This window comes from Glycine soja, chromosome 19, assembly GCF_004193775.1.
Source record: "Glycine soja cultivar W05 chromosome 19, ASM419377v2, whole genome shotgun sequence".
NCBI lineage: Eukaryota > Viridiplantae > Streptophyta > Magnoliopsida > Fabales > Fabaceae > Glycine > Glycine soja.
Window position 1 is genome coordinate 2,112,954 of NC_041020.1, and position 15,066 is coordinate 2,128,019.

The following is a 15,066-nucleotide window of genomic DNA, read 5'->3' on the forward strand; positions in this document are numbered from 1 at the left end:
ACATATTCTGTAATGTCAAATTTTCTGTTTCGGTGTATATAACATGCATGCAAGGCCCCTCTCAATTCTCAACTAAACTCCAGTGCCAATAGAGTCTAGAGTAATGTACACCTTCAACAATAACTTATTTTTGTTCAAGGATGTGTGGGGTGCAAACATAGGTAGAGCCGACATTGCAATTTTTGTATAATCTAAATATCTTAGAGAATGTAAATCCTTCATTATCTAGTTTCTAGTCTCTATCCACTTTCTACAGCCACAATTCATTTTCCATTAACCAGAATAAATTCACCATTTCCAAATTTTACTTTGGAAATGAATGTTATATCTAGCTTTTTGAAAAGCTCTTGGTCATTGATCCTATGACTCGTACAACCACTATCAATCAACCAAAAATTAGTTGAGGTGTTGCTTGTTGTAAGACATGTTGTGATAACCAAAAGGTCCTCCTCATATTGCTCGGTAACAACTTTTACTTCATTTGGTGGTGACTTGCAAACCACCTCCATGTGCTGAAGGTTGCCACATTTTCTGCACTTAACATCAGGCCTCCACCGACACTTTTGTTGAGAATTATTTGTCTTTTTGCAATGAGAGCAAGCTGGAGAGGAGTCCTCCTTGTTCTTGTAGTTGTTCCTATATTTACCTCCTCTTGAGTTTTCTGCCTTTGCTTGAAAAGCGTATTCTATGGACCATTCTTCTCTCATCAATTGCCTTTGTTTTTGTGTTTGTAATGCATTCACTAATTTTGCCAGGCAAATGCTCGACAAATCCTTAGTTTTCTCCAATGAAGAAATTTTTTACTCATATCTTTATGGCACAAAAACCAAAAATTTCTGGAGAGCTGAGTCAATGTGATGTCTTTGGAGAAATAGGAAAATGAAAAAAGATAAGAGAGAGAAAGATGGAATTTGAAAAGAAAGATAAAAGCTTCAAGTAGTTGTTCCTGATGGAGACGAGAGAAGGGAAAGAGAGAGGAAGAAGTAGTGGGAGAAAACTAAGAAGCTTAGGCCCTGTTCAGGGTGTTTTTCTTGTTTAGTTTTAAAAAATTTAAAAATAAAAAACAATTTTAGGTTTTAGTCATGAGTTTCAATCTATTTTTTGTTTTTAGTTTTTAAAAGGATTACAAATTGAAAAAAATAATAAAATAAAGAGTCAATTATTTTATCTTATCTCACTCTAAGTATGAAATAATGGTAGTGACAAAGGTAGCGGAACGAGAGTAGCAGTGATATGGCGATAATGGTGTCGGTGGTGATAATAGTGGTGGGATGGAATAGTGGTGGCGACGATGGTGACAGTGATGGTAATGGAATGGTGATGGTGACGATAATAGCGATCTGATGGTCATGATGACAGTATGATGGTGGTGACAGGGGCGACAGTGGTAGTGACAATTGTTAACGTAAAAAAATAGAGCAGAATATGAGAAGTGTGTTTTTTCTGGGTACTGGGAGCCTTTAAATAGGAAAATTACAAAACTAAAAAGCACTCGTAATATGATAATAACTTACCACTAAGTCTGTTAACCAAAACAAAAAAATAAAATATGTTGTGTGCATTGAGTTATGAGCTATGAATCAAGACATGTTGGTGTGTTAGAGCCTAGAAAAGAAGAAATAGAGGTAGCAAAGAAAGACTTGGCTCCCATTACAAAACAAGGTTTTAAGTTTATGGCCTCTATGGATGTCACAAGAAATCAACTGAAGCATGTGATTGCAGCCACGATTCATTTAAAGAACACGAAATAAAAAATTGGTGCAAAAGTTCGAAACCTCAATTACAAGCTCTTGAGAGCAAAATCTAAATTAGAAGTCGTGTCTGCTGCAGAGGAAAAGGCCAAATCAATAGTGAGTAACTTGACACAAACTAGGTGTCTTCTACTCTCACTAGTCTATCCACTAGGTGTTTGCTCATGTAATTCACTTCAACTGGAACACAAAGTTGGATCCTCAGTAGTTAATTTATTTTTCAACTTCAAATGCAAATTTTGAAATAACTTCCACTTTGTTTCACTTAGCAGCAAACCAGGAGAAATAGAAGAAACACCATACACACACACTGCACAGAAATAGAAGAAAGAAAATAAAAGGGTACGCTAATGCTACATAATTGACTTGAACAAAGACTTGGATTTGACCTATCTTTACCTAAGACAGAAAAGAAAGCACAAAAGACAGCACTTTTATACTTCTATCTAATTCCTCCTCTTTCGCTAGCCTTCCAACTTTATCCTCTCTAAACACTACTTTTCCCTCTGTATTGATAAGTAATTAAGTAGTATTTGTTTTGTTTGTCCTAATAAGCGTTCAAAACTAAAAGCCACAGTCATATGATGAATACCTTAAGTGATTTTGTAGCGTCTATTACTGTGTGTACCTTAATGCATTGGATAAATTGGATCACATAATCTAGACCAAACCTCAGATTGTGTCCATTAACACAAAATTAAAATATTCAACATGATAGGAAAACCTCATCCGGAGTAACGTCCCTCACAAACTAAACAATTCTTTCCAATAATGGTTAAAGATAAAGGAATCTATGTCACTAACCACTGATTTGGGAATACCATGCAGCCTGATCACATCTTCAAAATAAGTCAGTGACTATCTTGGCTATACAAGGGTGCTTAAGCAACAAAATAGCTATATTTAATAGTCTATCATCAACACAAATAGAATGGCCTCATAGCCTCTTAGGAAAACCCATAATGAAATCTAAGTGTCTTCCCAATTCTGTTTATTACTCTCTAGAGGCTGTTAGAGTCCTGCATGTGGCTTGACATTTGTTCCTTCAACACACATCACATGACTTCACAAAGTCCTAGACACTTCTCTTAGTCAATCCAGCATACAAGGCAACAAGACAGGTTTGGCTCTCCCAGGACTGGACTGTTTGAATTGACTGAAACAATTTAGCATTTTGTTTTCATCTAGATATAACAATTTAAATTGCTTATTAGAAGCATTCTAAGGGTTTGTAGAGGGTGTAATTTCTCACCACAACGAAAGCAAAGGTTTTTTTTCACTCAATGAACTCAGGGTAAAAAAGGTGATGAAACCCTTTCATCTTCTCTGTTGAGACTCTCCAATGTTGGGACACCAGTCACAACACAAAGCAGAAATAGACGCGCTTTTGAAGCAAATAAATAAATATCAATAGATGTGTGTAGTTGTTTAATGACTTACCTGTACAACTTGCACGGACGCGCTTTCCATGGCCAAATGGCGGCAGCTTAGTATGAGGAATCTTCAATGCGCGAGCTCCACACCAACAATCTTCACGGCGCAAGGTCCACAAGGTTCACGGGTTACTGCTTTTTGGGGCGAGGTAGAGTGTTTGGGGTTTCAGTTAGGGCACAGTAGGGTAGACTGGTTGGGCTTCGAAAATGTTCGCAACTACATTCAAGGGGCGCACGCGAGAGACAAAATTATTAACCAAAATACAAAGACGGACTATTCTGCTACCCGTCGTTGACTTGTTTGACCTTTACATTCTAAGACAGTTATTTATAACCGCCTTAGAATGTGCTTCGTAAATTTGAATATTTGGCCCCCGAATTACAAAAATACCACCGCATTTTTTTCTAAGACGGTCCTTCATAACCGCCTTAGAAACGACGTCGTAAAAACAATCTTTTGTAGTGGTGATATGATTCACAGTACATTTTTACTAACTAAAAAACTCATTGGATTTAGCAATACATAAGATTTTTTTTAATAATTTCTAATGTTTTTTAAATATTAGTCCATGCTTTAAAACATTAACTTCTATTTTTTAATATTTTTTAAATTTTATCTTCAATATATATATATTTTTTTTAATTTAATAAATTAACTTTTTAACTTCCATTTATCAACTAACTTTATAACTTTCAGTAAAAATTTTAATTAATTTTGTGTAACTTAATCTAATTTTTTAGACTTAATGATAATTTTGATGTTTTTTATCACACTAAAAATATTGACTTAAGATATTAATTAAATAATCTTGTGTCACCCACTGAATTGAGAGGTCACCTCACCTTCTCCACAGTCTTGTGTAATTTTTCGGCAATGCCCCACCAATCGCCACCGCACCATTTCAGCAGTCCAAAACCATAGCTGTGAAATTTGGTATATGCAAAACCGTGATAATGTTTTTGTGTAGGCAAGGGGTCTCGTGAAGCTACGAATCAAAAAAATCAATCTAGTCATAATACACATCTGAATGATCGAAAAGTCCATCAAACGCAGCTTATTTTTTATTATTAGAAAATAGGAATGGAGTTACTGTTAACTAGTTCATAATCTCACGGTTTGTTTATTTTAATTGACATCAACGGTTTAAACCCGTGAACCATAGTGGAATTTGCTTCAAGGTTCAATCACCATGAACATCGTTCTCGAATCAAAGGAAGCTTTCTTTGCTCCCTATTAATGAAATGAATTATGATCTACTCTCTTTCATTATATTCTATTTTCGTTTTTATCCCATTTTACAATCAATTAAAACACAAATAAATAAATAGATAAATAGGAGAACTTACTAGACACAGCACAGGTGAAGATGTCCCGTGCAAAACGTGGATTAGAATAACAGTCTGGCCTCTGGTAAGAAGACAATCAACAGCCCATTTCAGAGCATATTGGCTTCCTTTATCCTTGTCTATAGCCACTGCCACTAGTCCATTTACTCCTCCTCCTCCTCCCTTTCTAATCCCTCATGCTTTAAGATTTGGAAGCCACATTTCTCTTCTTGTCACCTAACATAACTCTCATATCATCCCCAGACTACCTAAATTACTCTTCGATCTTGTGCATAATAATAAACAACATCCTATTAACCAGGTTTTTTCTGTACACAATAGTTCTTAACTGAATGTCGAAAATGATATATAGAGAGCTATCCCTATTTTAGGGAGTTGCTAGGTGCACCCAGCATTATTGTTGGTACACCCAACACTTAAAGCGAAAAGATAAAATTGTCCTGCTTATTTTTTTAAAAATCTCGTGCACCCAATGCTTTCTTTTCTTCTCTTCCGCAAGGCTTTTCTTCTTCCACCTTCTTCCTTCTCCTGCGAGCTGCTGGTACTGGTGCTACTTTCTCCCGCGAGCCGTTTAGTCTTCCTCCGTCTTCCTTGGAGTGCCTCTTCTTCTTCAGCGAGCTCCATTCTTCATCGAGGTAAGCTTCCTTCTTCCATTGCTTCCTATTACTTCCATTCCTCGTTATTGCTTCCATTGTTGAATGCTTAAGGTCATCTGCAGTAGAGATAAATTAGGACCTATTTGATCCACGTTAGGGACCTAGTTGATCCGCATTAGGATAGACGATCCGCATCAGGTAGATGATTAGGTTGATCCGCAAGCGGAGAAGGTTGATCCGCAAGTATAAATTTAAAGATTTGAAGGCAATAAATACCACTTGCCATCTTTGTTTGTATGTTATCAAAATTGCTTTGCTGAAAATTGCCGTATTTGTCTTTGACTCTTCTTTCTTGGATCTTGAGGAGCTATTTAGTTATCTAGATATGAGTTTAGGAAACCTAACAAACAACACATAACTACTTCACCCACTTGTGTTTGAGCCTTTCCACCATCAAAATGCTGAGTGAAAGTTCCAACACTAAACCACATGCTAAATATAGGATTATTCACAATAATCAAACTGAATTGAACTCACATATTCAAAGGTGTATAGAAACTAAACCAAATATTGAGATTCATATTATGGAGTTTATAGGAAATGGTTTTTCAACACATGCTAAATTTTGGGCAAAAAAAATTGAACTGAATTGAATATGACATATGCAAAGGTGCATATAAATTAAACCACATATTGAGAGTTTGTCCCAACAAATAGATACCATTAGTGGATAACAAATTTACTAGAAACCAAATAAAGCATACAACTCTAAGTTGATAAGAGAAGATCCTATTACCAAAGTCAGTCAATAATGTTTGCTATAATTTGCAACTATTTAAGATATTGACACAATAACCAACTGCCAAAGGTGGATAGAAACTAAATCAAATATTGAATTTGCTTCAATGGTCTTAATATGGAAACATATTCAATACAATGTGCAAAGTAGACATAGCTTGGAACTAGCTATAAAAGAGAGCAACTTTGATCAACATTGTATTAGACAATTAACTTTAAACAAAACATGATATAGCATGAAAGCATGTTAGCATAACAAATGTAATACAAGTGCAATCCAATTTAAATATGTTAAAAATAGATAAAAATCTACACTTATGTATTTCTTGATTCTAATTCATATTCATTCATGTTAAAACTATTTATACATGTAAAAAATTTATTGCTAAATGCTTACGTGAATTATGACATCTTCCACAATTGGAAAACAAGCCAGGTTAAGACTAGAGGATTAGGCCATGTATCTATGAGGGCCTTAATCTTCTTGAAAGATGCAAAATTACACACAGACATAAAATTTCAAAATTTTTAAATTTGCAGATCATGGTTAAGACTAAAGGATTAGGTCGTGCGTTAGGTAGGGTTGTTGCCAGAGGTCTGGGGAGAGGAGAGGATGGTGATGATACTGATGATGCTCCCCAACATCGAAGGCCGACCGCATCGGCACACAGGCGATGGGTACTAGTCATTATTGACGATGTTGTGCATGTGGTGCCTGTGGACTCGCCTGCGGTACCAGAGGCAAAGGTTGTTGTAGCTGGGGATGAGCCCATGGTAGATGCTGCCACACCGAACACTGGTGCAGAGACTGACTCACAGGATATTGGGGATGAGCCTGAGGGATTTCCTGGTGGACCCAGGGACTTATCAGTGCTTACCGAGTATGCTGACCATGTTGCGGCCAGTGTATGGTCTGGACAGGTAATCATAATATTAAAGTTAGTTAACTTTTATTTTTTTTTATTTATTGATTGTTGATTCACGTTTTTTAAACAAATTGTGTTCCTTTGTACTTCAATTCAGGAACGTCCTGAGTTGAAGTTATCCTCCCATGGGTGGAAGGTGCATCACTTAGGCAGGCTTGTTTCTGCAATTGAGGACATGGTTGCTGGGACAGGATTAAGTCCTTTGATCGCGTGTTATATTGACACTGGTGATCGGGGACTTATATCCTCCTTTGTCGAGAGGTGGCACTGGGAGACTTCTAGTTTCCACCTTCCTGTGGGGGAGATCTCGATCATGTTGGATGACATTGCGGCTCTTCTTCATCTGCCGATCGTTGGTGCACTGCATGACTTCCAGCCTCTGTGCACCGACGAGGCGGTGCTGCTCTTGGTTGAGTTACTTATGGTCTCACCAGAGGTGGCCATGGTCGAGACAGGACAATGTGGCGGACCATATGTACGCCTACAGTGGCTGCGAGACATATATCAAGGCAGATGTCAGAAGCAACACTGGACAGCTGCCACTCGCGCTTATCTTCTGCATCTTTTGGGTTGCACTCTCTTTTCTAATAAGAGTGCAACCCATGTTTATGTCATACACATACAGGTCCTGCGTGACCTCACTCTTGCTGGGCGGTATGCTTGGGGAGCTGCAGGGCTCGTCCATATGTACGATCAACTTAATGATGCCAGTCTCAGCACTAGCCGATAGCTTGCTGGTTACATCACCTTGTTATAGGTAATTAACATGTATTTCATAATTTAATTACAATAATGTTTTAATATGTGTATATTTAGTTAACATGTATGATTTTCATGTAAACCCTGTAGTGTTGGTTATACGAGCACTTTCTTCCAGTTGCGGAATGCAATGTTGGTCTGGACTACGACGAGGTGTCACCACGTGCGTGTCGGTGGATTGTGACAAAGAAGACTGTGAAGAAGGTGTCTACAGCGATGTACAGGCAACACCTGGATCGTTTGCGGATCCCAGATGTCTGCTAGATGCGATATTCAGAGCACCGACCTGTGCAGGACTTTCATCCGATTTCGTGCTTCTCGGGATAGGTCCGCTGAGGGCTTGTTGTTGTCAGATACAGATTGGAGAGGGTTATGCGCCAGTTCGGCTACGTCCAATGCATTCCTGCACACCCTGTCCATCCATGGGTATCATATGATGACGTAGATGATACGTGGACACACTACTCAGACCATCTGGCGGCAGCATGTGATCCATGTGTTATGCCAGGTCAGTGTGCGCCAGACTACATTGACTGGTTCTTCCGTATTTCTCATCCATTCATGATCGCGGCACAACCATCAGATCCTTCAGCAGATGCACCTCAGGTCCCATAGTCAGATATCCCTCAGATCCTGGATGATTCAGCCAGGTCTGATGTCGACGAGCCCAGACATGCAATGGTAAGTGTTACTATATGGTTAGATGTATGAAATGTCATTTACTTCAATTTTTTAATATTAATTTGTCTAATTTGTTTGTTTTCTATTTAATAGGAGGCTTGCGATGCCATCGCCGAGAGGTTGGAGCGTCACCTCAGCCTCAGGGTAGTCACACCAGGCACATTGACACATGGGGTCATCAAAGAATGCCTCAAGATTGCCAGGAGTGTCACCCAAGACCGCATTGTGTACGTGAGGTCTCGACGTAGGCGCTGCATGGATCAGCCGTAGTTTCTTTACGCATTTCATATTGATATTCGATGTATATACATTTCTTGTACTTGACCACATTTTTGTTTTTTACTTAACATTCTGCATATTTAAAATTATTTTTGTTTATAATATTAGTGTTAACGTTTAAGTTTTATTTTTAAATTACTTGATTCCAAATTCATTTGAATTTCGTTGAAATAGTATCACTGTTACGTTTAACTAAACATTCATTAGGGTAATATTTAATTTACATAAACAAAAGAGACATAAAATAAAATTAATTATTTTTTCAAATGGGTTTTAGTTTGTAAATATTTTTTTGATTGGTCATGACTCAAATAAATAAAGCTTCAAATTGTAAAAAAATAAATAAAACTTCAAATTGTAAAAAAATGGCCTTCAATTTTTAAAAAACTGTCTTCTGCACACTTACATATCAACTTGATCCGCAAGCTTCATGCGGATCAAGTTGATCTGCAGGTGTGTGCAGACCCAGGGGCATTTTTGGCTTTTGTAAGGAATGTTGGGTGCACCAGCAATACTGCTGGTGCACCTAGCAACACCCCTAATTTATGGGCAATCAATCAAAATTTTCTTTGAGTGCTGCTAGGTGCACTCAGCATTCCTTACAAAAGCCAAAAATGGTGCACCCAACACTTGTAGTGAAAAGGTCATAATGCCCCTTAGTTATTTTTTTTAAAAATAACCCTCGACTCTTTCTCCCTCACCCCGCGTTTTCGCTTCTTCTTCCTGTGATTTTATGCTTCTTCTTCCTCAGAGGTTTCTGCTTCTTCTTCATTCTTTGCGCTTCTTCTTCTTCACGTCCCCATCAATCAGCAACACTTACAAGCCCAAGTCAACCTCAGAGGATTTCTTCTTCTTCTTCGTTGAGGAGGTTGCCGCCATTGTTGCCATGATCCGTAAACTACTCAAAGATAATTTACGGATCAGGTGATCCGTAAGCATGTTATGGATCAACTTGATCCGTAAGCATGTTACGGATCAGGAGGTTGCCGCCATTGTTCTAGACAATGTTTTACTGGGTTTCGATGTAGGTGATGGCATCCTCAACAATGGTTGCTTTGTTCATCTAAAATCAATAATATTAGGATCCATAATCAATTTCCATTCAATCATTTAGTGAACTGAATAAAAACTAACCCGATAAATTGAATTATAATTAAATCATTAGATAAAGGAATATATAAGAAACTAAGAAAGTGAAGTTCAAGTGGTTGCATTGTGATGATGGGTACTAAAGACTGCAGCATCAAAAGCCTGGTACTGAGTTTATCCCTCCTTCTCCTTTCCACCTCAAGGTTCTTGGATTTGAACACTTGTGTGTCACACTCATAGTTTTTCTTCCTCATCCTTTCCCTGTTGCTACCATTTTCATCATTAAAACAAATTTCATCTAGAGACATGTGTAGCCTTTCTTCACATACATGTCCTACAATCAATGAAAGCCTGACAACTTGCGTGACTTTGAGTCAATGAAATTTGCGTTAATTTCAACATAGTCGAACGAAATTAAATTCGCATCAAATACTACAACTAACTCATGCTAATTTTGCGGCAAGGACAACTCGTCTTCCATTTGCGATACAGGTTTACTGAAAACAGCTAAAATTTCTATTGGCCCAATATTTTTCCAGTAGTTAGACTCAATGAGCACCTTCATCACGTCGTCGTTGGTTTTGAGTTCAATTATTTCGAATTTTATAAATTTTTCTGAATACTCATGGTGACTTGGTTTCCGAAAAAACAATCATCTTACCATTTGTGTTTCATCAATACCATAAGGGGGAATCCCACGAGGCGCAACTTGCTTGATCAAATCCTTCAGTTCATCCATGGTACATCCGGTGGGAATGTCAAAGTTTTTGGGATTTTTTCCCATGAACGAGTAACCAACAAACTCATTTTTCCGTGACATGTTCCACCTCCCATTGTAATATAGCAGGACATCATGAGTAGGGGTCATAGTAGCTTGAAGTAAGTTTAAAATACCATTTGGGGTTCTAGCAATGCTACATAATAACTCAATCAGACCAACAAACGAAAATTCATGATTACACATTAACATTGTGTTAACATCAACATCATCTTTCAGTTGCATACATTGAAACCTAAATTGATTACCTGTATACGTGAAAGGCTGTCGGTAGTAAATTTCATCCAAAAATTGCTTGTCGGTTAGCTTAAGGGTATTGTGTATTCTGGTTTTTAATGTTTGAAAATCACACCTGTTAGGTACTCGAATGAGAACTGGAGTGGAAGTTTGAAAGGAAACACTACTGTCGTTGTAAACAATGGATCCATTTGGAAAAATAAAACCTAATGTGGAGTTCACAATTGTTTGATTGCTTGTCTCTACCAAGAATGCCATAGTTTTTGTAAGACTTGGGTTGAGACTGAAACTTGTGCTTTCTTACAGTGTTAGGTTGTGTCATATATATAGATGAGTTTTAATATCAATGCTGCATTTTTTAAAGATTAAAAATACGCATGCACATGCTTTCTGTATGTGTTGTAAACTACACCAATGACGTGACATGTTTTAGCTTGCATCAGATCTGCATGTGTAGTCATGTTGTGCAGGGTCCTTTCACGCGCTTTATGTTAATGCAGACAACAATTTATCATATACGATTTTTCACAATGTGTTGTCAACTCAGACAACAATATATCATACATGCTTTTTTAGAATTAAGTAATAATTTTGTTGTGGACGTAACAAATAAATTACATGTTCAAAATGATCAGTCATTATAAATTACATGTTCAATCATCATTTATGTCAACATAGTCTCTCTTGAACATCACGAAGCTCTTGTAATGCTGCATTCTACTAATATATGGATTTGGCCACGACTCCGCCTGCGGATGGCAATTGCTAGACCATAACAATACTACAGGCGGTAAGGGACAACGTTCTTTTAAATAAACATGTTGTACATGCGAAAAAAATGTTAACTTAATCCTACAAAACTCATTGCATAAATATAAAAAAAAAACACTTCATATCTACAATGTACCTCAACAAAATGATTGTCGTACACATGACCGATACAAATTATACGATGCAATGAAGAATTTGCCAGCAGTTGACTTCTAAGAGGAAAGAATGTTGTGCTTTGTTGTTTAGACAAGGATACAATGATTACGTTATATCTTGATGCAATGACATGTCTCATGTCCGTTATATCCATCCACTTATCCGTAGTCACCTGAATGAAACAAATATACACATCAAACTTAATTTCAAAGTAAAGTTTTAAAAATCAAATACATAAATTACATACCTTGGTTAACCCATCAACAAGTAGTGACATCCTTAATTCCTCAAATCTCTCTGTGCCACCAAAGAGCTTGATATAGTCTTATGAGAATTTGACAAGTTCTTTAAGCAGATGGTTGCGGACCACCGACCAAGAGTCTTGACCCATACCTAATAAATCGGCAACCGACCGATATCCACAGTTACCATCAGCTTTGACATCAATAATCTTATCAATGAAGTCATGCATAAATGGCTGAAACTGGTTCAACATGGGCATCATCATTCTTCGATTCGGTTGCTCAGAGGATGATGCAGTACGCCTCACCGATGAATTGCTATTTTGCATAGATTCAAAGGCATCTACATACTCCCAGTAAGATGGATCGCGCTTTGTTGACCTTGGGTTCCTGCTCGTAGCTTTCTTCGATGCCCCCTTTGTGTTAACCTTTGATGGAGGAGGACACATCGAATTCTGATCAGGGTATGCAATTTCCCAAAGTTTAGTCCTTAGAGTAAACTTGCCACAAACATCAAGTTCTTCGAATCTTTTGGATATTGTTTCCATTACTTCCTTGATGCCCACCTCGGGCTCAGATAACCCTTGGTCTGAAAAACTGAGTCTCCTCCAGAACATATGGATTGAATCCAGTGGGATGCAACCACCAACATATTTGGATAGCTCACAAGCACAAGGAAGACCAAGCGTGGTTCTCACCACTCAACCACAACTTGAGGGATTCTTGCCAGCATAGTCAACACGCTCTAATTCAGCAGCAATCTGATTTAAAGCATACCTTGAAATCATTCCAAGTAGCCTCTTGTATAAGGTTTTTTTGAACACATGTCCAATGACATGTGTACTTGTTTCAAATGATGCTTTAATCTCCGTGTGCTGCAACGTAATCATGTTTTTCATGGCATCCCACACACTGCATAAGTCTCCAATGCTATTTTGTAACAGTCTTTTTAAAGACGAGTGAGCAGATTCAACCCTACATTTCAAATACACAAATAAAAATAAACATATACAATAATACAATTCCATCAATTCGTCAACGTTAATAGAAATAGTTGAACAATTTCATACCTATTTGTTGTTGTGTTTCCTAAATGCATCACTTTATTAGTCCAGGTGAAAACAAATTTTTTCCTTGTGTGGTATTATCCATGTTTCCTTGACATAGTCAACAAACATTGACCAAGGTGCGCAAGCCATTTCGAACTTCTTCAGGCATTCATCAAACTGTTGTTCTGAAGGACAATCAGTAAGAGATTCCCTGCAATCCATGACATAATCCCAAGCATTTTTTTGTGCAATTAGTGATTTACATTTGGCCTTCACATTCTTGTTTATGTGAAAGTTGCACAAAAAATTTGTGCATTCAAGGAATATATCCTTCACTGCATTCATCAATGCTTGGTCTCTGTCAGTGACAATAACTCCAGGGAGGGCATCACGCTTTAAAAAAAGGCCTCGGAAGCGTTGTAAAGCCCATACCAAATTATTAACGCGTTCACCCTCCATATATGCAAAACCGGCAGAGAATGTCATCCTAGTCGGTGTCACCCCAACAAAATCGGGCAGTGGGAGTCTGTACCGGTTTGTTTTGTAGGTACTGTCTATCAAAAACACCAAATTACATGCGTTGACTAACTTCACTGAATCAGGGTGACACCAAAAGATATCACGAACCACGTCTTCATCCTTTATTCTGTGTCAATGAATATACTGATCATGTTCAAGAAGCTTCATCAGATGTTGCATTTCAAGATTGCTTCCTCTTATGGAAGAATGGAATGCACTTCTTGCATTGTATATCTGTTTAATGGTCGTACAGCTATTGGCATTGTGTTCCTTCAGAGTTAGCAGAATGTTTCTTGGCTTCACCATGGACTTCGTCATATCAGCAATAAGTGTTTTTTCAGCTTTAGTCAATCGTCCCGCATATGGATGTCCAACTAATGACTTGACCAATTCATGATTATGCACTCCACAAATCAACTTCCCCATCCAGCCTTTTCCTCCAACCGTTGGCTTGCAACGAAGCTTGAAGGGACACCCACATTTCCTAGTCCCAGTGTCTCTTCTGATAAATTCTTTTTTCCTACACCTATACTCGTCACTCCTTTCACAACCAATTAACACAAACGTAGTCCTTCCTTTACTACCTGTGTTTGTGTCTGACCTTAAAATCACCGCCACAAATCTGTTTTCATGAGCCACGGATCGAGCCCACCGCAAAACATCCTCTCGGCACTCAAACACCTACAAAGAAATCCACATAATTTAAGTTTTCTACCAGTATTCATTTTATTAAATCTATGACAAACATTAACATTATAACCTGAGAAGTCTTGAACACATCCGAACAATCAACATGTGGTTCATTCGCACCACATGCTTCTGCATTTTCATAATCCATATCCGCTCCTTCAGACATTATTTCATACATACACTCATCTTCGTCCATCTAACCAAATCAAACAACAAATGAACATAAAAAAAAATTAGTAATTTAAAAGAAAAAAAGGAAACTAAATTCAAAAAACAGCAAATACCATAAATTAGTCTGTTACGGATCAAGTTGCTCTGTAAGTCTATTACGGATCAACTTGATCCGTAACTTACGGATCAAGTTGATCCGTAACAGACTTCCGGATCAAGTTGATCCGTAACATTTGACACACAACTTCCGGATCAAGTTGGTCCGTAAGTCTCTTACGGATCAACTTGATCCGGAAGTGATCCGTACGTCCGCAACATACGCACCACCTTCTGCGTACCTCGTTTGTCGTCGCCGACCACCGCAACGTACATTCACCTTCACCGCACCTAACCTTTCACAACGAACCAACGAACCCGAGACAATGCCGCCCGAAAACCACAAAAACAGAGAAAAAAAAGCGGACAAAAATGGAGGCTGTGTGCATTTCTGGAAGAAAAAAAAAACCTTTTATAAGCAAAAAATAGGCTAGGGGCATTTTTGCCATTTATGAATTTTGTTGGGTGCACCTAACAACACTCAGCACTTTATTGAACCGTTTCTATTAGTCCGTCAAACAAGAGTAACGGTGGGCTGGGCTGCAAGCTCTTCCATTTTAGGCCTTACTATTTAAACCCCAACTTACTTTTAACCCTCCTAGGCAAAATGAAAAGACAAAAATATCCTTTTGATATTCTATTAAAAATACTTCTTACAAAACATGTTATCCTTAGCTACTTGTGTTTACCCACATTTT

The 15,066-nt window shown here is 37.9% G+C and overlaps 1 protein-coding gene and 1 pseudogene across 1 annotated transcript; one reads left to right on the forward strand and one right to left on the reverse strand.

Annotated features, from left to right (window-relative positions):
• Positions 1–6,465: 6,465 nt before the first annotated feature.
• LOC114399272 (protein MAIN-LIKE 1-like) lies at positions 6,466–8,672 on the forward strand. Its single transcript, XM_028361425.1, has 4 exons — positions 6,466–6,846; positions 6,949–7,608; positions 7,701–8,291; positions 8,385–8,672. Exons 1-2 carry the CDS (start codon positions 6,469–6,471, stop codon positions 7,579–7,581), a joined length of 1,011 nt encoding a protein of 336 aa, XP_028217226.1. The 5' UTR covers positions 6,466–6,468; the 3' UTR covers positions 7,582–7,608; positions 7,701–8,291; positions 8,385–8,672.
• A 2,640-nt stretch (positions 8,673–11,312) lies between these two features.
• Positions 11,313–14,267, reverse strand: LOC114399923 (annotated as a pseudogene).
• Positions 14,268–15,066: the final 799 nt, after the last annotated feature.

Bases quoted from the DNA above. Each gene is read 5' to 3' on its own strand.
- LOC114399272 (XM_028361425.1), top strand. From the start codon at position 6,469: ATGGTTAAGACTAAAGGATTAGGTCGTGCGTTAGGTAGGGTTGTTGCC. The intron at 6,847-6,948 runs GTAATCATAATA...ACTTCAATTCAG, and splicing joins CCAGTGTATGGTCTGGACAG to GAACGTCCTGAGTTGAAGTT.